Source organism: Episyrphus balteatus, chromosome 2 (assembly GCF_945859705.1).
Source record: "Episyrphus balteatus chromosome 2, idEpiBalt1.1, whole genome shotgun sequence".
Taxonomy (NCBI): Eukaryota; Metazoa; Arthropoda; class Insecta; order Diptera; family Syrphidae; genus Episyrphus; species Episyrphus balteatus.
Genome location: NC_079135.1, coordinates 4118886 through 4144455, shown reverse-complemented (window position 1 = coordinate 4144455; position 25570 = coordinate 4118886). Strand labels below are relative to the sequence as shown.

The 25570-nt window shown below is 28.0% G+C and overlaps 1 protein-coding gene across 8 annotated transcripts in view; it reads left to right on the top strand.

Moving 5' to 3' along the window:
* LOC129908973 (uncharacterized) overlaps positions 1-25027 on the top strand; it is a 35741-nt gene extending 10714 nt beyond the window's left edge. The window contains exons 1-7 of one of the 8 annotated variants that reach the window (XM_055985830.1): positions 17961-18531; positions 18593-18660; positions 18959-19423; positions 19841-19957; positions 20171-20209; positions 20388-22818; positions 22906-25027. In XM_055985830.1, coding sequence (XP_055841805.1) covers positions 19151-19423; positions 19841-19957; positions 20171-20209; positions 20388-22818; positions 22906-23648 — 3603 coding nt within the window. In that variant the 5' untranslated portion in view covers positions 17961-18531; positions 18593-18660; positions 18959-19150 and the 3' untranslated portion in view covers positions 23649-25027. Of the gene's footprint in view, positions 1-17477; positions 17500-17529; positions 17691-17729; positions 17830-17960; positions 18532-18592; positions 18669-18958; positions 19424-19840; positions 19958-20170; positions 20210-20387; positions 22819-22905 lie in introns of those variants that run through there. The other 7 variants (XM_055985832.1, XM_055985826.1, XM_055985827.1 and 4 more) reach the window with 7 other exon arrangements.
* Positions 25028-25570: the final 543 nt, after the last annotated feature.

Sequence of the window (25570 nt, the reverse complement as noted above, 5' to 3'; positions counted from 1 at the left end):
CAGCCGAAAAAAAAGAGAGCTTTTTGCAATATATTCTTATTCATAGAACCGTAGTCATCATCGTTGTCGGTCGACGTCGCACAAATACACAAACCTTCTCTGTTTCATTCTATCAATGTATGCATGCAATTCTGTGTGCAGTAACAGTACCAGCAGAATAACACCAAATAACCGTGTATATTGCTTGCTTCCTTGCTGCTGCTGTTGTATAGTCTCGTAGTATAGAGTGCGCCCTGTCCTTTTCTGTTTTTCGTGTTCGGTTTCGGGGCTGCTTTATCGGTTTTAGTCCTATCCCGGGATGGTATCGTGTAAGGCAGGTCATGGCGTCGACTGTGCTTCCTATTTTGCTCTGTAGCTTTTGTAATTTTTTTAAAAATTTTAATTTTTATTTTCTTTCAAAAAAACAATAAAAAAAAACTTAAAATAAACTATTTATACAACTTTTTGAAAACGATAAGACTGAAAAAAACCGTTCGAAACTAATTCTAAATATAAGTTAAAAAAGAAAAAAGAAAAAAATGCAGCTAATAAGGAAAAAAAAGTTAGTAAAATATCTATCGTACTTTCGCAATATATTCAGGACTGTGAATTTTTTCAAATCGCGTTTGAAGTGAGTTCTCTTATATTTTTGAAAAAAAAAAAATCCAAAAAAAGTGCTTTGAAAAACCCAAAAATATGGTTAGTTTTTGTGAAAAAAAAAGAAAAAGTTAACCAAAAACGGAAAAAGTTTTATATGCAGTTTTTTTTTTTTTTGTATGTAGAAATTTGGCAAAAAGTTTTATCATGCGTGCTCTCGCCCATGATAGATAGAATCTGTACACATCCTTGCTGTTGGTGCACAGAGCAGTATCAGAAAAGTTCATTAACCTCGGCTCTGGCAGAGCGCACCAATACACCCACAGCGAGAGCTACCCTTCTAAGTGTAGTTTGTGTAAAAACACACAACACACAGTCGCACATACAAATACTCTCCTCTGAATGGGGATGGATTTCTTGCAGGATTTATGGGGTAAGGGGAGGTTGTAGGACTCGGCTTGGTTGGGCAAGCAAGGGAACGTACAAAAAATGAAAAGTGAAATTTCTCTTGTTCTGCAAAGGGCTTTGGCCTTTCTGTGAACGACCCGCGACGACGACGACGATAACGACCGAAGGCAATATGGTGACGGGAATGATGACGACGACGACGATACGACGGTATGGTGTTGAAGTCATTCGACCATTTTTTGTATATTACCGATTCTCCCATGATGATGATGGTGCATATAGTTAAGCCGCCCGCCCTGTCTGAGGCGTAGGCACAGTAGCAGGCAGCAACTCAGCTGATGTATATATGGAAGAAACCAAAACCACACACACCGACACCCTCAGCCAGGATCAAGAGAGAAGGCAAAAAAAAGGGTTTAGCAGACTATTAAGGACCATGCACAGTTTTTTTTTTGCCTGTTCTGTTGTTTTTTTGTTGGTTGCTAATGTGTGCGAATGGTAGACAATCAGTCAGCCAGTCAGTTCTATAACCAGCCGACCTAAAAGTTCAATGGCCGAGCTGAGTTTCCGTTTGTCGTAGTAGAGTCGACGACGACGATGAAGTTGTTTTTGTTGTTGTCGTTGTCGTCATCGGTATGGCTTGGTTTTTGTTGTTGGTTTCGTATATCTTTAGGCCAACCTCGCATCATCATCGTCGTCATCCATAAAATATCCATGGCCTACCCCAAAATTGTTTCCATTGTGTCTGGCTTTTTTTTTTTTTTTCTTTAATTTTATTTGTTTTTTTTTTTTGCAACAAAAAAGCCATCGGGGATGGAGTATAGACGACGACGAAGACGCGACGTAAATAATTGGAAACCGTTTTCTTCTTGTGCTGATTTATTTATGCGCCTTGACTCTCTCACAGATATTTATTCTATGCAAGTAAATTATGTAAATTTATTTATTTTATTGCATAAGTGGGCGTTTTTTTTTTTGTATTTATTCGTCTTTATCATCATCTCGTGTCTTTTTCTTAAATTAAAAATTTATTTATTTTGGAAACTTCTTATAAAAATATTATAATGAATGGGTTTTTTTTTGTAATTCGAATGAATGATATGATACAAAATAAAAAGGGTTGTGGTGCAATGACGTGTGTGTTATATCGAATTTTTTGTTTTTGTTTTTGTGTGCGAGTTTTTTGGGGTTGATATACTGGCTGATACTGGATACTGACCTATGTCACGATGAAGTGAGTTGTTGAAAGTGGTTTTTGTTTTTATTTTTTTTCATTTGAATTTCTTTGCAAATACTAAGCATTTTCGTGGTGTTTTTCTTTTTGATACTTGTGAAAAAAATTATATTTAATAGGGATTAGGAAAAAGGCAGGTGAATATTTTTATTTATGTTTGAGGTTCTTTTGTTTCAATGGATGACAGCATATAAACTTGGGGTGGATTTGTTTTGGGGTGAATGAACTTTAGCAGACTTGTTGTGTCTTTTTTTTTACAATACTGGAAACAATATGTTTTTGGAAGGAGTGTTAAAGGTAATTCAACAATATTGGATTGGTTTTTTAAATTTTTTCAATGAAAGTTTTTAATATTTTGGTGATGTCATGGATATTAAATTAGTGTTCAGTTATAAAACATCTATGTACATTTTCACTAATAAGAAAAAAATGAGTGCAGTGATTTGTTGTTGATTTTCTAAATAAAAAAGTGTTAAAATTGAAATTTCTAAATTTATTCGGAGAGGAAATGTTGATGTAATGCCCAAAATTATGTACAATTGTATCACTTATGAGAATTTTTTTTTTATCATTTGGTGATAATGTATAACAAATGTTTAGCTAATTTCAAAATTTGCTTGAATACACACCCATCAAGCATTTTCTCGCAGTTCAGAGCACTTCTTCGAACAAAATTTATGAATTTCGGTGTAACCTTAATTTAAGTTTTTGGCAGCTAAGTTATAGCAACAATTATTAAATTTATTTTGTGGCAGAATTGGTTTCAAATATTAATACTGTGTCTTCGAAAGCATTCATTTTAATTTAACAACACATATTCACAATATTGATTTCGTATGAAAAAAACTTCATTTTTTAAACTTAATGTTCAACTAATGTTTAATTGACTGTGAAGCATAGCTCATGAGAAACCTAAGAAACTTTAGTTTAATAATCGAAATTTACTATTTTAGATTTCTTAGCACTTCTTCGAAATGACTACAAAATTTCACATTTTTGTTTTTTCATTCATGATTTTTCTTCTAACAACTAAAAATCTAATATTTTTTGCTAATTGAGAGGTTGATAAAGGTAAATTTCAATTTAATTGATGTATCCTTTAAAAATAATAATTTTTTCGTTTGTTGGGCGCCATTCTAATGAAACAAAATCTCTTTTACCTTTTTTTATTTTCATTTTGGAAGCGCAAAAAATATCAACTATTTCTTTATAGCTATGTAATACTCATTTTACTTATAGTTACCATTTTTCCAATAATATTTTTCAATTAAAAAAAAATTGTTCTCATCCAATCCCATTTTCATCAAAATCCTCACTAGAACAAAGCTTTAACAAGCAACGCCAAAAATCTCCTTAATGTATGCAACATTAAACTTAGTGCATAATCTACCTATACGAAATTTTGTATTAAAAATGTCAAAAATACATCGGAATTTCACAGATATTACTATTTTAAGGAAGCTATTGATTAAAAAAAACACCCTTTATTTCCTTATGAATACTTATAATATTCATTGTAAAACAAATTGTTCTTTTATTCAAAATTTACAAGTTAAAAGATTCGTTCGAAATTTTGTCAGATTTTATAGAACAAATGCTTAAAAACTACACAAACATTAAACATATGTTTTAACACTTTATAATTTTACATTATTTTAAATTTTAATTTTTTTTATTTGACAACCAACAAAAATTATCCCAAAACAAAAATTGCAACAAAATTGTACAAAATAAACACATTTAATATTATTCTATTTGAGAAAAAAAAAACTATTAATACCAAAAATAGCTTCCCCATTTACCTATATAGAAAGACGTAAACCAAGTCCATTGAACTCTCAGTTTGTTTTATTTATAAAATTACCAAATATATACAACAACTAAATTTGGCAAAGCTTTTAATTTCGATACACTTTCAATCGCATTTGAGTAGATAGAGAAAGCTTTATTATTATTCCAAAAACAAATCACTCATAAAACTGTGAAATCAGCAATTTTAGTATTCCTGTCTATACTATCTTACGTTTCTTATTAAAGGAAAATTAAAAAAGCTTTTTTTTGTATCTGTTAATGACTTTCAAGCTTTTTGAAAATAAACACAAAACAAAAAAATCAAATTGAAAAAAAAACTATAGTGTTGGCCTTGAAAAAGTGCATTGTTTACTTAAAAAAAAAAAACTGATGTCATAACCAATGCGGGTTCACACAAAAAAATGACAACCTTATCTCAACTAAAGTCTTATCATTTATTTAACTACACAATTGCTGATTAGTTCTAGGGAAAACAGTTTTATAGCTAACAAAAAAAAAAAAAAAAAAAAAAAAACTACTAAGTACCTCGATAATGACTTTCACTGCGCAATTTTGTTGACTTTTCATGTTGTTTGATGTTTGTTTATTTAAATTATTATCTCTGTCTTCAAAAAAATTAAATAAAATTATATACCTAGAAATTGTGTAAACATTTTTGTGTAGTTTTGTAGATAAAAATATTCAAAGGTTTGCATTTTGTTGGGCTGTTTTTCTTTGGAAAAAAATAAATACATAGTTGCTTTTTCATAATAAAATTGAAAATATTCTTTCTTATTTGAAATAATGTAAAAAAATTGAGTCAAGCCTGATTTACAAAATATGACTTCACAATTCTATATCTTCCCTCATAGACTGTTAAATTGTTTTTTTTTTTTTCAAACCGAAAAAAAGCTCAAAACTTTGCAAAAGCTCAAATTTATATTTCCTCCTGTTACTATTTTCAGCATATACCCTCTTTCTAACCTCAAGGCTCACACAAAAATATTTGATTGTAAAATTGACCCCAAATAACCCATTCTCAATATAATCAATTTGTCGGACAAAAATAAATTTACATCTTTCTTGGAACCCAAATCGAACTTCCCATAAAACTTAGAGAGAGAGGCCGGCCGGGTACAAATTGATTGTACAAGAGTATACCTACCTCAAAATTTCGCATCCTGAGAAGCGAAAGTAATGATGAAAGCATGAAAGCGCATTATGCGCTAGCAGAAAGAGAAAATTTCTCAATCAACCCTCGGGTTCATTTTCTTCTTCGAATGTCCATACAAATTTTTTTTTCCTAAAACAATGGGAAACTTCTATCTTCTGGGGTGAGGGTGGTAGACACACGGACACAAAGGTTTTAGCTTTTTCTCCTTCTTTCCATATTGTTTTTTTTTTTTTTGTACTGTCTGTTTTTTTTTTAAATAATATAAACTTGCAACCCTCACCTTCGTACCTCGTTCCAAAAGGGAAACTTCCGTACAGACACTAATACAATGATATAGATCTCGCTCTGTTGCAACAATCTTGCCACTGAAAACACACATTGACAAGAGAAATGAATGTGCAGGAAAATATTGTACCTGGCTCTTAGACATGCGCCAGAAAATTCAAGGTTAAAGTGCAACGAAACCCGCTCAGGCGTGTGTCATCATCATCATCATCATTATTATCAACATCATCCCCATCCCCCTCATCACTTTTGTATATTTATGGACTTTACCAATACCAAGATAAAAAAAAATATTTAAATTTAGTCAAAATGCATTTAGGCTATAAATTGAGTTGATGCGAGATGAGATAAGGCATACAAACAGTATGTTTTTGAAAAATGCATTTTTAATATGATCACCAACACCTGTATTGGATTTCATTGCTTGTGGTCACGTTATATTCCGTCATGTTAGGTAACAATAATAAAATAATTGTCATCAGCTATATCATCACACAATAGCACCCCATAACATCAAATCAACACTCTTTTTCTCTCCCTCTCTCAACCCTTTTAATATTTTTATTTTTTTAATTTAAATGTGTTTTTGTCATATGAAACTATTTTTCTGTATGCTTTGATGAATAGAAAAAAAAAACAGATCTCATCCCACCCTAGTCAGAGCCAGCTTTGCAAAGTTATAGTTATTGTCCAGCCGGTGTTGACGTTGAAGTTTGTTTTGTGTTTAATTATATTTATTATTGTTACCTCTGATGTTTTTCCAACCGACATGTGCGGCAGATTCTCTCTATTCACCTTAACCCTCCCTCTCACCACTAACTAGAGAATAAAAAAAAATAGCAAAAAAAAAAAACTTATATTCAAGGTCACCACTGCTGGAAATAAAATACTATAATCGGTATAAGCGAAAGCGATATTTTATTTTTACTGTCATTTATAATTTATCAACCACACTTTAGGTATACAGATAGTTTAATACTTTGTTTGTATACATTTAAATTTTTGTATACAATAGAAATAGGTATTGTATAAGCAAATAAATAGTTAGTAATCATATAATCTTAAATCGTTCCGCTTCGATAAATGATTAACGATGAATCTATGCAAATTTTTTATATTTTATGAGCCTTTACTAGTATTTCATTAGAATATGAAAAATTTTACTAAAATGAAGTTTATTAGGAAGCGATCAAATATATCTATTTAACTGTATAAGGAATTCGTAGCATCTTTTACAATGTATCTAACCATTTGTCTGGGCTTAAAATAGATTAGGCTTAAAGCTACCTTTGATAAATATGATTTTAAACGTACATAAATATATATGTACTGCACAGAGATCCTAAAAAAAAAAAAACTCTACAAATTTCATAGTATTCTGAATTTTCTTGTTTGTGTAAATCACAATTTTCCATTAAAATTGAAAGGTAGAGGACCAATGACACTCCCTTGAGGTACCTCAGTCTTCTTCTTTTAAAAGTAATATTCTTGTTACTTTTATTCCACCAACTTCTTAGCAATATGCATTATTTTCTTTTCTTACAACATAATGTCAAAGAAAAAATAAATAGTAGAGGACCATAAACGATTCCTTGAGGTACCCCAGCCTTTTTTTATTTTAAAAGTCTAAAGGAAGCAATGTTTTTGTTACTTTAACTCCACAAGTTTCTTGGCATTCATCATTCTCTTTTTTTCCTTAAAACACTATTTTAAATAAAAAAAATAAAAAGAATAGGACCAAAAACACTTCCTTGAGGTACCTGATAATTTTTTTTATTTTAAAAGTCTAAAAAAAATCGTTAGGTCTGAACAAATGGTTTATAGGATGCTCAAAAATCATTTTTTTTTTATAAAAATAAAATAGATAGGTAAATTAATTTCATGTTTGTATTTTATTTAAATAAACAGAAAAAAATTGAATTAATTTTACTTTTTATTTTCTCATACACGCAATTGAATATTATTAGCATTCATAACAAACATGGTCATATACATAGTTAACACACATATTTCCCACACACAATAAAGCACGTCTGACTTTTTATGTCATTATAATCCTCTATTTTACCTTTTACTGCAACCCCCGCCCCACAAAAAAAAAAACCACCCACCACCCCACACGACTCTGCCGCGCCGGTTGTAATAAACAACAATTTAAATTCTAAACAACCCTCATAGATACTTCCTATCGAAAAGCAGATGCATTTTTTTATTTCTGTTTTGTATTTTTATTTTTTTTTTTTAATTATTCTTGTTGCACGCGTGTCGTGTAGAAAAGAGCTTTTCTCCTCCCTTACACCCTCTTTTCGATTCGAAAAAATGTATGCATTGGGGAATAGTTTTTTGTTTTTGTTGTTTTTTTTTTTTTTTTTTTGTGAATTTCAACTTCTCTTCCTCTCAAGGGCGATAGTTTTTCTCTCACTATACAACTGACTGAATGTGGGTGTTTTTTCGTTTTGTGTTTCCTAGTTTAACACACTTCCCCCCTTAAATGTATCCATATCGGCATCATAATATCTAACTGGAGAAAAAAAAACTATATATTTTTTTTTTTTTTTTTGTTTAAAAAAAAGCTCACAAAATATGCAAACTAGAAATGAAAGTTTATTTCGATGGGTGAATTGTTATTTTGTTGATATTTATGTGTATTTGTGTGTCTGTGTGTGTGTGTATGCGAACATGGGGAATCTCCACGGGTGAGTGAATTGGCCTTGACTGGTCATTATCATTTTCTGTTTTTTTTTTTTGCATTTCTCGTTTAGTGCAATTTGTTAGGGTTGCATATTACATTATTTGTTCTGTCTCCCAAAGTCATGTCAACTTTTTTTTTAAATTGGTGACAGACAACCTTAAAATAGATTCGATTTTTTTGAAAGAGATGGAGGGATGATCGAACTTTTTTGGAATCATTCAATTCTTCCCAAAAATAAAAATGTCTCATTCAAAATGTTTGGGTTGGAGAAAAAAATTTTTGCAATTTAAAACAATTTTTATGAAAAAAAAAAAAAAAAAACAATATTTCCCTCTTATTCTGATAAATCCATGTTTGAAAATGAATCTTTATTATTTCAAATAAATATCACATTCTAATGAACGAGACTTAATTGGCTTTGATAACTTAGAAGAGAGAGAAAAAACGATTAAAATTAACCTATTAACCTCCAATTAATAAAAATAAAATACATTATCATTTAATGGATGTAAATATCATAACGATCTCGAATTTATAATTAATAAAAACAGATAGCAACTAGTAATAATTTTTAATCAAAAATTAAATTGATTTTCTTACCAGAATCATGGGCAATTAGATATATTGTTGGTAGATTTTTCTTGTCTTTGTTTAATTTTGCATAGAAAAATAAAATTGAAATATTTCCCATCACGTGGTTTTTAAATTTATTTATTCATTAATATTTCATAATTAGGAAAAAAAATCCAAAAAGGTGAATTTTCTGTTTTATGTATCTTACCCTTTAACCCTTTTAACCACCCTTCCTCCATACAATATCGACCAATTACATAGTTTTAATAAGTTTTACAAAGTTAAATTAATTTTATTATGCGATCAGCGATAGATTTTATTTTTATTAATTTTATTCCATAAAAAAAAAAGGTTACTCATACACCACAGTGACCGATTAAAACTAGGAATTGAAAAAAATTAATATTAAAATTTCTATTGCTGATAAAATTATGAAATAAATTGGCACGTGTTGACAATTTATTAACCCTTAAGTTAAAGTATTTGATGTGTCGAAAATTTACACAGTTGGCTCTAAATTTTAATAACATTTTTTGGGAATTTTTCGTCATAGACCAACTTTATTAATATGTTTTGTTTGCTCTGATTTTAAAATCGTACTGATAGATTTTTTTTTTTTAAGAATAGTTAAGGATGCGGTCTTGATCATTCCTTGTTTTTGGTTAAATTTTTTTAGTAGAAACTTAAGGTGATTGATAATAATTTAAAAAAAATGTTTTCATATTTTTACATTCTCTAAAAAAACCTAATAAAAAAAAAGTCAATACAAAAATTTCAAAATGTACTGACATTTTTAGAATAAACCTAAATTGACTATAAAAAATTCCAAAGAAATCAAAACGCGAACAAAAATTCTTCACCCTTTCAATTTTGTTGCAAAAAAAAAATTACTCCACTCTCATATCTAATTCTGCTAACGCTAAATAAAACAAAAATCTATTTAAACATTCATAAACGTTTATTTTACTTTTTTTTTTTTTTGTTTTTTTGTTTGAACTTAAATTTTATCAGTTCAAGGACACCACACATCACACACAGTAGTTGTAATCATTTGACGTTAGTTTGCTTAAAAGTTCGATTACAAAATGTGCAATTTCATGAGCTCTGTGTAATTGCGTCGTCTTCTTGGCTCTAGCTATTATTTATTCTCAGATGCCTTAGCACACAGTATAAAGAAGCTATATATTATATCTACATGTTTGAAAAGTAAACGAAATGAAAATAAATAAAAAAAAAATAAGAAGAAGAAAATCTAGTAAAAACAGCTTACAAGCAGCCACAGAGACGCATTCAACAAAATGCAACAAAATATTTATATGTACATAGTATATCAACAGGGAAGAGGAATTGAAATTAGTCAGAAAAGAATATATCATAATAATATTTGAAGGTTTTTTTTTCTATACGAAATTAAACACATAAAATATAATACAGTCAATTACGCTTTAATGGTTTTAAAACTCATAAAAAGTTATTTATTTTAGTTAAAACAAAATAGAATCATTTTTTCTATTCTATTTGAATCTGAAAGTGTCCACCTAAGTTCACACTTGGCCTCAACAGATCTGTCAGTTTTGACAGAAAATATATTAATATCTATTTTTATCCTTATTAAACGACATTTTTAAAGGTTTTTTTTTAATGTTTTTGTCTCTTGATATTTTTTGCAATTTGAAGTCAGAAAAGATAGATCTTTGGCATTCAATTGCAAAAGTTAAAAAAAAAGATCAATTTCATTTAAACGGGTTTGACTGTATTAAAGTTAAAAAAGTTTTTCAAATTCTATTATTTATTTGCTCTACTGATGGCATTAATAAAATATTTCCCATACGCTTATCAGCGTCGAAATGGTGTTAGGGGGTTCGTTTTGAAGTACATTTATACAAAAGTTTATTTATAAGCGAGAAAGAGAAAGGAAAAATAATAGTTATGAAATAGGGAAAAAGTTCTATTCTAGAAATTTAATACTTTTCCCTATCATATTCTAAACATACGATGCATTTATAAACACAAAACTTGATTGCAAATCATTCACATGCACATTTGCGTTATCAGTTACACAAAATAATAAAAAAAAAAAAATGTTAGTTTTATTTTATCGGTATGAGTTACTGTCAACCATAAAAATTGAAAAAAAAAACAAATATTAAATTTCACTCACTTTAATAATTAAGTGTAAACATTTAATCAGCATTATATTTTCATGATAATAATTTTTTTTTTCTTCCTTAGTTTGTGTGTGTGAAAATGCAATTGGCATTTTACAGTGCAATAAATCCAAGGTCAAGATGATATTCTAATCAATTTATAAACAATATAGAAATTTTCTTTTCCGTATAATTAGTAGTTATTGTTTTTTTTTCGTTTTTATTAATTATTCTCTCCATCTTTACATTAAAATTGCATGATGCGTAGGTGAAATTAAATTTAAAGGGCAATAATAATTATTACTTTACTTTTCCGGGTTTTGATTACAGCTCTAAATTCAAGGTTATTATTTTTGTATTGCTTTTTCATTGTTATTTTAATAAAAATATAAAAATATAAAAATATAAAAATATAAAAATATAAAAATATAAAAATATAAAAATATAAAAATATACTATAAAAATATAAAAATATACTATAAAAATATAAAAATATAAAAATATAAAAATCTAAAAATATAAAAATATAAAAATATAAAAATATAAAAATATAAAAATATAAAAATATAAAAATATAAAAATATAAAAATATAAAAATATAAAAATATAAAAATATAAAAATATAAAAATATAAAAATATAAAAATATAAAAATATAAAAATATAAAAATATAAAAATATAAAAATATAAAAATATAAAAATATAAAAATAAAAAAATATAAAAATATAAAAATATAAAAATATAAAAATATAAAAATATACTATAAAAATATAAAAATATAAAAATATAAAAATATAAAAATATACTATAAAAATATAAAAATATAAAAATATAAAAATATAAAAATATAAAAATATAAAAATCTAAAAATATAAAAATATAAAAATATAAAAATATAAAAATATAAAAATATAAAAATATAAAAATATAAAAATATAAAAATATAAAAATATAAAAATATAAAAATATAAAAATATAAAAATATAAAAATATAAAAATATAAAAATATAAAAATATAAAAATATAAAAATATAAAAATATAAAAATATAAAAATATAAAAATATAAAAATATAAAAATATAAAAATATAAAAATATAAAAATATAAAAATATAAAAATATAAAAATATAAAAATATAAAAATATAAAAATATAAAAATATACTATAAAAATATAAAAATATAAAAATATAAAAATATACTATAAAAATATAAAAATATAAAAATATAAAAATATAAAAATCTAAAAATATAAAAATATAAAAATATAAAAATATAAAAATTTAAAAATATAAAAATATAAAAATATAAAAATATAAAAATATAAAAATATAAAAATATAAAAATATAAAAATATAAAAATATAAAAATATAAAAATATAAAAATATAAAAATATAAAAATATAAAAATATAAAAATATAAAAATATAAAAATATAAAAATATAAAAATATAAAAATATAAAAATATAAAAATATAAAAATATAAAAATATAAAAATCTAAAAATATAAAAATATAAAAATATAAAAATATAAAAATATAAAAATATAAAAATATAAAAATATAAAAATATAAAAATATAAAAATATAAAAATATAAAAATATAAAAATATAAAAATATAAAAATATAAAAATATAAAAATATAAAAATATAAAAATATAAAAATATAAAAATATAAAAATATAAAAATATAAAAATATAAAAATATAAAAATATAAAAATATAAAAATATAAAAATATAAAAATATAAAAATATAAAAATATAAAAATATAAAAATATAAAAATATACTATAAAAATATAAAAATATAAAAATATACTATAAAAATATAAAAATATAAAAATATAAAAATATAAAAATATAAAAATATAAAAATATAAAAATATAAAAATATAAAAATATAAAAATATAAAAATCTAAAAATATAAAAATATAAAAATATAAAAATATAAAAATATAAAAATATAAAAATATAAAAATATAAAAATATAAAAATATAAAAATATAAAAATATAAAAATATAAAAATATAAAAATATAAAAATATAAAAATATAAAAATATAAAAATATAAAAATATAAAAATATAAAAATATAAAAATATAAAAATATAAAAATATAAAAATATAAAAATATAAAAATATAAAAATATAAAAATATAAAAATATAAAAATATAAAAATATAAAAATATACTATAAAAATATAAAAATATAAAAATATACTATAAAAATATAAAAATATAAAAATATAAAAATATAAAAATCTAAAAATATAAAAATATAAAAATATAAAAATATAAAAATATAAAAATATAAAAATATAAAAATATAAAAATATAAAAATATAAAAATATAAAAATATAAAAATATAAAAATATAAAAATATAAAAATATAAAAATATAAAAATATAAAAATATAAAAATATAAAAATATAAAAATATAAAAATATAAAAATATAAAAATCTAAAAATATAAAAATATAAAAATATAAAAATATAAAAATATAAAAATATAAAAATATAAAAATATAAAAATATAAAAATATAAAAATATAAAAATATAAAAATATAAAAATATAAAAATATAAAAATATAAAAATATAAAAATATAAAAATATAAAAATATAAAAATATAAAAATATAAAAATATAAAAATATAAAAATATAAAAATATAAAAATATAAAAATATAAAAATATAAAAATATAAAAATATAAAAATATGAAAATATAAAAATATAAAACTATAAATCATATAAAGCCCTAACAAAAAGCTTAAATGACACAAGTTTCATTAAAATCCTGATACTAAATCAACCCAATTTTCATCATAAAAAAAAAAACTAGAAGCCAACATCTCACTTCAGTTTTTTTTTTTAAATAAAAATCATCTTCTATTCTGTAAAGTAAAAATATAATTTAAATTAAAACAACAAAAAAAAAAAACAGAACGTTAATTCTAAAAATAGCAATAAAATAGAATGCGTGCCAAGTCCAAGTGCACACAGTTTTTAATTAAATAGCAATTTAACCGCAATTCTTGATGCCACACCACACAACACCATAAGTTTTCCCTTCCCATATATACAAACATGCAGCCAAACATGTGATGCGTGCTATAAAATAGTTCTGCAACTCATCAAAGCAATGCACATTGCGCATTCATTTGAGAAAACTTAACATTTCCTTATGTTTCACTAAAAATACAACAAAAAGAAAATTTAAATAATAAAATTTCATTTTCTAAGCTAAGGGTGGTTTGCCAGAGCTTAAGCAGGGTGTTACAAATGTATGCACAATTGTAGATATGTATTACATGTAAACAAACAGATAAAAAAATGAATGTCAATCAACGTTTGTCTGCGTTCTTGACTTATGTAATGTTTACAATCATATATCATACATACCCCCGTCCGGTGTGTGTATAATAGAAAAGGAACCAACAGGGGGGTGTTGCACCCCCTTATATCAATTAAAGAAATCAAAAAAAAAATTGTATCTTCTTTTCCTGGTTCTTCTCTATGTGGCAAGTAAGAAGAAAATGAATAAATTTATTTCTGGCAACATGTTGCACATACCAACAACAACAACAACAAAATAACAACGACTGCAATCATACATGAAATATCCTTGAAGACTATAAAAACTATACACTTCCTACTTCACACACACATTTTTGCTTTAGGTAAATTTATAGATTTAAAACGTATATTTATTTAAGTTTTAGTTTGTAAAGAGTGTGCTTTTGTTGCTGCAACGCCCCAGCAAAAATAGGTGGCATTTTTATGCGAACTATGAGTATATTCTAACGAAGTAAGAGTGGTGTCAGATGTGGTCATCATCGTTGTCGTCGTAGTCGCCGTCGTAGTCGACTTATTCTAACTGAGAGTTGTTTCTTTTTATTTTCTTTTTTTTTTTTTTGCATTTTTTTTCCTTATTTTTTTGCACCGTTTTCACTATTTAACTTGACGAAAAGAAAATTTTTTCTGTTAATTTATTCATTTTCAAAAAATCGAAAGTATATTCGGGACTTTGCATGAAACTAAAGAAATAAATTGGCGAACAACCTCTCATTATTCTAAGGTGCTTAAGTGTCGTCTTGTTTATCAAGTTTTTTTTTTTAATTAACTACGATTTTTTTTCATAATTTTTTCTTACATAAGCTTCCAGTTGAAGTTGTAAATTTGTATGGAAAATTCGTTACTTGAAGGCAATATTGCAATAAATTTTTTCAAATGAGGAGAAATACAAGAATTTAATGTAAGTAATTTATGTTAAAAAATATTTAAATATTCAGAGGTCATTTGAATGATAATTCCTTGATCAATAATTTTCTTTAAATGATTTTTTATCAACATGAAAAATTTTTAAAAACTTTTATAAACATTTTAGTTTTTTAAAAATATTTTTTATTTAAGTTTTTTTAAATTTTTCACGAAAAAAACTCACCACATTTTTTAAACTCGATTCGATGAACATGAAATTTAAAAAAAAATGTGAAGAAAATGTGCTTCATAAACTAAATAAATCGTGCTCAATTTTATGAAAGCACGTGCTCTCTAAATAATAGCACATTTTTTTTTGTTAAAATAATAATTTCAGTTCATATTTTTTAAAATGTGCTTCATATGTGCCATTTTCAAAAATCTATCAGCTTAAACAAATTTTTAAGCATTTATTCGTCTTTTAAAATTCTTTTGCAAATTTAGAAAACAAAAAACTCCTAGAAGCACATTTTAATTTTCATTTACAATTTTGGTCATAAGTTCTGAATATGAATTGAAAGAATTTTGTTTCAGGTTGTATGTAAATTTCATAGGAGAAATACTGTAAACGGTCTAAAAATATCACAAATTTCATCAAAAATGTGCTGCATATGTGCTATTTTTTAGAATCTCTCACTACAAATTCAATGTTGTAGCCTAAGTCATCTTTTAAATATATATCAATGCATGCCAAAATTTTCTTAGCAGTAAAAAAGGATACCTTTTAAATTTTTCACTACCCCTAGTAGCACATTTCATAAATATTTCAAAATTTCATTCAAACTGCATTTAACTGACTTTTTTCGAATCTTTTTCTTAGAGATAAGTGCCTACTCATAAAAATTTCTTTCAATTAACAATCTTATAAATACTTTTCCTCAATTTGAAAAAAAAAAAAAAAAAAATTTGCACATTTTTTTTTTCAATTTTCCTGCAACAATAACAAAACTCTTATAAATTATTTTACCTTGGACTTTGCAGTAGTTCCTTAAATAAAAATTTCAAAAAATTAAAAAAAAAAAACCTATACACACCTCAAGGACAAAATACTTTTAGTCTCTGATATGTACATATATATAGATTTTAAGAAAAACAACAACAACAACTAGAAATTTGCTTCTACTGCATATACACAATGCACAGATACGGAAGCTAGAAAAAAGGTGCCTGCGTTTATCTCTTCTCATATCGCCCATTTTGAAATTGATTTTAAGGTTAAATAAGTAAAAAAAAAACAACACTATCCCCCTCGCCGCTAAAATACACACCGCTTCACCTCTTTCTACCCCCTAAAAATGCTTGTTATAGGTTCTGTCTCGTCTCAAAACTCACACAAAATGCACAAAAATAGAACTCACACACTGTCGACGTCGTTGTCGGTAGTCGGTCGGAGGTAGTGAAAAGAAGATAGACTACAACCCACCGACAATGAGGGTGGAGGGAATGATGAGAGGGATGAGGGGGTTGGTTTGCAAATGCAACGGCAGTCAAATGGGGGTGAAAGTGGAAAAAATTTCGATTTCAATTTTAAATGTGAGAACTTTGGTATTGCACATGTGAAATAGCAATGCAACTACCACTATCAAAAAACTACCCCCCCCTTTCCCCCCATAATCATGTTTTTCATCCCCAACAACCCCGTCTCATCTCAGAACTTTTGATGAGCATGATAGAGGGATGAAGGTGGTACAAAAAAGTTCTAAGGAGTCAGTCTCTTCCGTGTACAATTTCGAATTGTGTCTGTATTAGTGTTTACCTTGCACAATATTTTTACAATTGTCTGCTCTCAGTTATAAAATGCGCTTAATATTCTAGGCACTTTGGTGCTGTTGCAATTGTCTTAGTGCGAGTGATGAGTGAATCTGGAAAGCTTTTTCCTACTCTCAAAACCGGAAAACACAACCACCACCAACGAGAACAAGGGTAGTCGAGGGAAACTTTTATTTTTCGCAAAAAAAGCTTATTTTCTTCGCATGCAATGTGATGGTGCTGTTCTGTGCATATACTCAATATATTGCAAGTGAAAATGAATTTTATGAAAACTGAGAATGTATTGGAGAATTATTGCACAATGTTAGAAACTGTTTTCGATTTTCTACCAGCAGCAGCGGCTTCCTCTACTGCGCTCTCTTTCTCTCTCTCTCTCTCTCTCTCAATGCGCGTTGCAATAACGATACAAACTGACAACGATGTTTTCTAAGATTTGGGTCAGTAGTGGAAATTCGATGTCAGTGTTGAAGTTTTTTTTGAAACAATTTTTTTTTTTTGAGATACAAATTGGTTCTTATATTTGTTCGCGCTATATGCGAATGAGAGAAGAGAATTATTGTGTGTGTCCTCAAACTTGGGCGGTTTAATGTAAGTAAGTTGGAAAAGTTTTTGTGCCACCGATCATAGCACAGTGCATCTCGGAATGCATCAGTAAGGGTTGTCGTCGTTTGTCGATACACGATATAGAGTGCTAATGAGTGTTTAGAAAGAATTTTTATAAGAAGAAGAAGAAATAAAACAGAAACTTTGTTTGGAACGCGCACAATATTGATAAATTGGTAAATTTAAAAAAATTAGAAATTTTTGAAAAATTTTAAAAATTAAAAAAAACGGTTCTTTATGTGAATTTTAGTCGTTTCTAACCTATAAGTATTATTCCTTTCGTGGTAAAGAATGAAAATAAAAACAAAATTTAAGGTAAAATAGTGAATTAATAAAGTTTTCCGGCTAAAAGAGAAGTTTTTGAAAAAAATGCCGGACTTTTATTTGGTTCAAGGCGGCGGGTATTTTTTTTTCTTTCAGTCGTTCGAGGTATAATTTAAACGCGCGCCGAAGACGGTCGGTATCGGTGTTTTTTTCTGTTTATATGTATGCAAGGGGGAAGCTTATGGATTCGAAAATTGAATCCATGAACGAGACCTCCATTGAGGGCGTCTGACCGAGTCGACGTCGTGCAAGTTGTAGTCTTGAACTACACAACGCCATTGAAATAATTCTCATACACACATAAACACCTACAACAACAACAACAAGCAATACATTCAAAGCCAAAAAACTCAAAGCTGGACTGTTTTTTTTTGTTAATGTTTTGGACTTTTTTTTTTGTTAAGCTAAATAAAAAAGTGTAAAAGTGTGTATATGTATATAAAGATGTGTTTTTTCAAAAGCAATCAAGCTAAATTAAAAATGGCAACAAATAGAAAGTATATACACATTAGTTTTCTATGTACAAGTAAATGGGAAATGGGAGAAAATCTATGTACTCTTTAAAAAAAAATTAATTCTAAACTATTCGAACAGTTGGGGTATATCGTGTATACCATAATGAACGGTATTAGAGCTTAGATTTTGTCGGCGGTTTTTTTTTGCGAAGGTATAGAAAATGCGGAAGGGGTTGAGGTATTAGTAGTTTTGTGCCTAAAGTAAAAGTGAATTCTTTAAAAAACCTACTCTCTTATAGCAAGGATATGTGTGATGATGGCAGGCAGGTGGCGGATATAATATATACCACCATAACCTTGGCTTAATGTAATTATGTGTGTCAATAGTGCAGTGTGGATATTCATTTATTTATTTTTTTTTTTTCAAACCCACTTTCTTTTGAAAATTCTATGAGAAAAAAAAGCTATTTGAAGAGGGTGACATTTTTATTTCGCATTTTTTTTTCTGTCTTTGATGATTTTACCTTCGCCTTTGACTTTTAACGCCGAACTTGCGTAGTGTGCTTGCTTTTTCAGTCGAATTTTCATTGCATAATCTAAAAATATCGAACCAAGAAGAAAAAGTTTATACTTACGTTTATTTTATTTTTTTTTTATTTTTTCAGAATATTTTACAAAATGAATGCTGTCCTACAGTTTGTCATTTCATAAATCAACAAAAAATAAACAGGACACTCATGTAAATGCTCTTCTACTACAAAAACACAATCCAACCAACCAACCAACCAACAGCGATAGATTAATCAAAAAAAAAAATAATTTAGTTTAATTACAAAAAAAAAAAAATAAAAATAAATATGAATAATATCATGGACACCAACACATCAGCTCAACAACAACAACAACCAACAACAACAATATGCCCGCCTAGCAATAGCCGAAGTCCTTCGCCAGACGGTTCACAGGATTACGATGTGACACGCATGAAAGAGGAGGATTTCGAGCGATTGGCTGTTTATATTGTGCCTGATGGACAATGTGAACGTGGTGTACCAAATAGGGCGGACAAAACTCTGCCAAGGAGTTTGACATTAAGGCCATCGATGGTGTTATCAACGCCAAATGTTAAGGTGAGTTTTAAAAAATAAAATCATCAGAATTTGAGCAAAACTTCAGAACTTTCAAAAATAAAAAACTTCAGAGTTCAAAAAAAAAAAAATTCTTCAAAACTTTCAAAATTTATTTTTTTAATCTTAACAACTTTCAATTTCTTCAAAATTGAAAAAAATCTTTAGAAATAAAAAAAAACAACAATCTTCAGAATTTTCAAAAAACAAAAAAAAAATTGTTCAAAATGAAATTTCAAAAAAAAAAAATCCTTAGAAAAAAAACTTCCGAAATTAAAAATAATCTTCAGAAATTTCAAAAAATAAATCCTGCAGGATTGAATTTTCAAAAAAAAAAAAAATATTTCAGGATTAACAAAAAAAAATTACAATTTTCAAAAAAAATCTTCAGAATTCAAAAATTTTTTTTTTGTATTTTAGACTGAAGGAGTATGGAGCACCGGTGTTATACCGCGTGGTACAAGATTTGGACCATTTGATGGCGTTCCAACTCCAAACTATCCCAACGATAAAAATGCCGCAAGATATTTCTGGCGGGTAAGTCCTTTTTTTAATTTTTTTTTTATATAAGAATAACTAAAAAAAAGCTGGTTAATAATTTATGCAAACTTCCTTTCCTTCATTATTAATCAAAATAACCAACAAATAACAAAAAAAATCATTGGTGTGCGCTTTTTTCCATTAAAACAAAAAAATCCAAACCTACAATCAAAATTAAACAAAATCTTCCATTTCATGTAAATACTCCAGGTGCAGGGACAGTGTCATGTTACCTATGGAAACATCAAGGTATAAATTACTATTTTTCTTTTGCTGTAGAATTTGACTCTAAAAAAATACTAAAAAATAAAAAATCCTCTCTGCTTTTATTGCTTTATTCTATCTCATAACAAAAAAAAAAAAAATATCCTGAAAGTCCTTGAAGAAAACATAAAAATCAATCTTTTCTTCTTTGTAATTTTTCCAGATCTTCAAAGATGATGATTTCTACTATTTAGATGGTTCAGATCGATCACAATCGAACTGGATGCGTTATGTTGCTTCTGCATACAGCCTATCAGTGATGAATTTGGTAGCGTGTCAGCATCAGGATAATATATATTTCTATACCATTCGTGATATTATGCCCAATGAGGAGCTTATGGTGTGGTATTGTAAGGATTTTGCCAAACGATTGGGCTATGATGTTGATCCTGAGCGAGTGACCTATAGCATTTGCCAGAGCAAGGAGGACGAATCACAAGAGTCAACCGCCTTAGCGCCGACAAAAAAGACTTACACTTGCATGCAAGCTCCAGAAATCCCGCCAGAGGTCGCTTACAATCACATTACTTATGTTATGGGTTTACACATTCCGCCGAGACGAGGCTCCCTCACGCCAAGTCCATCACCACCGATCACCACAACCACTTCACACCATCATCAACAACAACAACAACATCATCTACAACAACAACAACCCCATCTTCGTCACACTAACAGCCATCAAAGTGTGTTGCATTTAAAACCCGAGCCATCAGATCAAAACCGTATCCAAGTGATCGTGCGTGATCGTTCGCCATCGGTGAGTGATTGTGGAAGTGCTGGCAAGGACATCAAAGAAGTCCAATCGCCAATCTCTCACAAAAGTGAAGCCCCCTACGAACATCAACTCCTAATCCCCAATGACGGATCAGTACGATCAGTCCGATCAGATGAAGGCTATCACAGCAATGAATACCACGAAGATGGTCTAACACCGCCTGAAGATTCTAGCGACAGCGAGGAGAGCGAACACAATTACGTGTTGGATTGCTCGAAGAAAGCCATCGAACCCAAAGAGACTGTAATCACACAAAAACTCAACGATTGTGATAAGAACGAGTACCGCAAGTTCAAAGTGAAGTTGCCCCTTAAGTATGAGTTCAAAAATAACAAATGCATTAAGACTGAATTTGATAAGGACAGCACTGTGACTGGGGTGACCACGACGACAATGATGTCATCCACAACGCCAGATGAAGAAATGGTCTTAACCACTCTTCAAACAGCCCCAATGGATGATGAAGAGCTTGTGAAGAGGGTATCCGCTTCGACGACGACAACAACAACACCGGCCACAAGTACAGTGATTGTGCTGGAAGGCAGCCAAGAGCCGCACACTATTGTTCCTCTAAATAAGCCTTATTATGAGGCTGAAACTTCATCGCCGCCACCACAGGCTTATATGCGATTTACCCCACCAAGCTCGAGTATTCTAGAGAATATTCTAACTGGCAATCGAAATGCAGCAACAAGTTGCAGCAGCATTGATCAATCGTCACGTCGTCAACCAAATGCTACACCACCGCCCACTTCACCGACTGAGATGGCGTACTCGTATAAAAAGTCCCATCGTTATGGCAATGCTGTGAGTCCAGATTCCAGCTCAAATCTAGCACAACCACTTAGCACACAGCATGTCCATGATACAGATATTGTGATGTCGACATCATCGTCGAGAACTGTTCTCAAGAGCGAAAGCCCCCAACCGCCAAATATCGTGTATTCCACGACTCAATCGTATCAAGATGGCCACCAAACACCACCCTATACCACTTATTCCACTTACTCCAGTTCGAATGGAGCGAATGTTATATCGCATGCTCCGACGTCGACTTATTCGCCGCCACATAGCAATAGTCCGTTTGATAGGAGTTTGCATGGAAGTTCCACACCAAATTTGCATCTTTTACAAAATAGCACTCAGATGTTGAATCATCCTCATATGCAACCACTTGCGCCACTTCAAAGACTGTCTCCCCTACGCATATCGCCACCAAGTAGCTTAAGTCCCGACGGAAATTCCTGTCCTCGTAGTGGCAGTCCTCTTAGCCCGAATTCGTTAGGATCCCGGGGCTATCGGTCTTTACCGTATCCACTCAAGAAAAAAGACGGTAAAATGCATTACGAGTGTAATGTTTGTTGCAAAACTTTTGGCCAACTGTCAAACCTTAAAGTCCATCTTCGCACACATTCGGGAGAACGACCATTCAAGTGTAATGTCTGTACAAAGTCATTCACTCAATTGGCACACCTGCAAAAGCACCATCTAGTGCATACGGGTGAGAAACCACATCAGTGTGACATTTGCAAGAAACGCTTTTCGTCAACATCGAATTTGAAGACACATTTGAGACTGCACAGTGGACAGAAGCCGTATGCTTGTGATTTGTGTCCACAGAAATTTACCCAGTTTGTGCATTTAAAGTTGCATAAGCGTTTGCATACGAACGATAGACCGTATGTGTGTCAGGGATGTGATAAGAAGTATATTAGTGCATCGGGCTTACGGACGCATTGGAAAACGACAAGTTGTAAGCCGAATAATTTGGAGGAAGAGCTTGCAATGGCGGCAGCAGCGACTTCAGAGTGTTTAGGTAAGGATTTTCTCCATTTTTCCCTTCATTTAAAAATTTAAGCATTTCTCGAAAAAAAGTCTACAATATCTTTTTTTTTAATTTCAGGACCAAGTGATAAAGACCTCCCAGAGCCAGACTCCCGAGAGGCCTACGAACTCCAGCAACAAATCCATGCCCACACTCATCCACACTTAAGGCATATTGGGCATCATTCACCGCCACGACTGATCACAATTCACGCACAATCACCATCAAACAATCACCACCAACAGTTGCATCATCAAATTTCAGCACCTTCTTCACAACAACAAACCCAACATCAATCCCTCCATCACCAGCAACATTCCCAGCAACACAATCAGCAACTTCTTACAATTCAGCAGCAACAAAACCAGCAACAACAGCAGGTGCAACAAGTTGTGATGCTAACCAATCCTAATGGTCATCAACAATCTGCATCACAACAACAGCAACATCAGATTTTACCTCCTGCAACAATGTTGCTAGCAACAACATCTCAATTACAGCAACACAATCATCCACATCATCAGCATCATCAACATCATATACACCTGCAACATCATCAACAACAACATCAACAACAGTCTCATCAACAACAACAACACCAGCAACATCAAGCCATAAAGGCGTCCATGCAAAAGGGTCCAAATAATATCATGACACATGTCGTACAAAATAATAGCAACAACAACAATACCACAACGAATCCCAGTGACCAATATGTGGTAACAAGCCACCACCAACACTCGCATCCGCACTCACAGTCGCAAGAATCTCGACCAACAGTGATTGAATCTAATCAACCAATGATTATTGAGTGTACATAAACTAAATGTTTATAAACAAAAATATGATGCGAAGCATTTTGAATGTTTCTATATGCAAAAATCAAAAAAAGTGATGTGAAGCAAAAAAAAAAAAAAAAATAGGGTTTGATTAAATAAAAGAAAAAAGAAAAATATATATCCAATAAGTTTAAAAATAAGTTGTAAATAAAAACAAAAATAGAATTAAACAAAATACATTCATAAATTTATAAATAAATAATTGACATGTGTATGAGCAAGAAGAGAAAAATCAATTGAGTTTTTTTTCTCTTTTTATTTTAAATTGAGATTAATTGAGTGAAAGTGTAGCACAAATTATTAAAAAAAATATATATATATAAAAAAAAAAACCCTTGATCTTATAATCAAAATTTCGATCTCATCAAAAAATGATAATTGGCAACCCTTATTATTTTTAATTTATCCTCATTTTTTCCTCCAAAAATTAAAAAAATCCTTGTGTTCACTTTTATTCTTACATAAAAAAAATATTAACGAAAAATGCAAAGTATTATCTAAATCTATCAACATTTTAGCAAAATGTACCTTAAACATAAAAAAAATTCAAAGTCCCAATAATTAAGACGAAAAAGTTGCCTTATTTTGTTCACATTTATTACCTACTTTTTTTTCCAAAAAAAAAACATGAAATTATTTAACAACAAAAAAAAAAACATTTATTGATATCCCCTTGTAAATAAATATTTTTTTGTTTTTTGTTTAAAATTGATTTTTTAATTTAATTTTTAATCAAAAACTTATATAAAAAATCTATAAACGAAAAACAAAAAATAAAAAAACTTTTCAAGAATTTATATTGACTTGTAATATTCCTATTAAATGATATCTCTAAAACAAAAAGCTATATTTATTAATTTAAAATAAAAAAAAAAACACATATATAAATGCAATTGTACATAAAAAAAAATAATTAATTATATTAGGCTTACAATATTAAATATTTAAATACAAAACAAAAACTTAGCTGAAGATCGGTGCTTTTGACCTGTTTCTATTTGTACGATGTATTAGTAAACATTAAATTTATGCGTTTTTATTTTTCTCAAAATATTTCAACAAAAAACAAAAAAATTTAAAGTATAAAAAAAACTGCAGTAAACTTTTTCTTTTTCTCCAAAAAAAAAAAAAAACGAAATAGTAAAATAAAATAAACTAAAAATAGTAACCATGCATGTGAATTGATACAGCAATATCTCCACAAAAAAATATAAAAACAATTTTCAACAATAATCAATACCAAACGAAAATAAAATAAATACAACAACAAAAACAAAAATAATAATCATTATACAACAAAAAAAAAAACAACTTAAAACAAAAAAATTTATTGTTAACGTACAGTGGCCAAATAAAGCAGGTAATAAACAATTTTTCTACATTTAAACAAAAATAAATAATAACAAAATATTAGCCTAAGTCTAAAAAAAGAAAAACAAAAAAATAAATTAAGAATTTTATTATTGTAAATTTTTAATAAGGAAAACCTTAACGACCATTACTATTAATATACACATAAAAATCTAAAAAAAAATATATAACGCAATCATTCATTAAATATAAATCAATAATAAATTTATTGTTTTTATTTTTTTGTTATTAACAAATTTTTTAATTTTTCAAACAAAATTTAAAAAGTCAATATCGGTTGTGGATTAAAAAAACTAAACCAATTGATTGTTATTATTATTATTCTTGTTTTTTTTTTTTTAATTTTATTTAAATTAAATTATTTATGCTTTAAATTTGTGAACAAAAATTAATTAATCCCACCGATAAAATTTTATTTATTTTTTTTTATTTCGAAAAAAAAATTCATTTCATTCAAAATTCTCTTTTATGTAAATAATAAAATAAAATTGTAAAAAAAAAAAAACAACTATACGAGAAGTAAAACTATACAT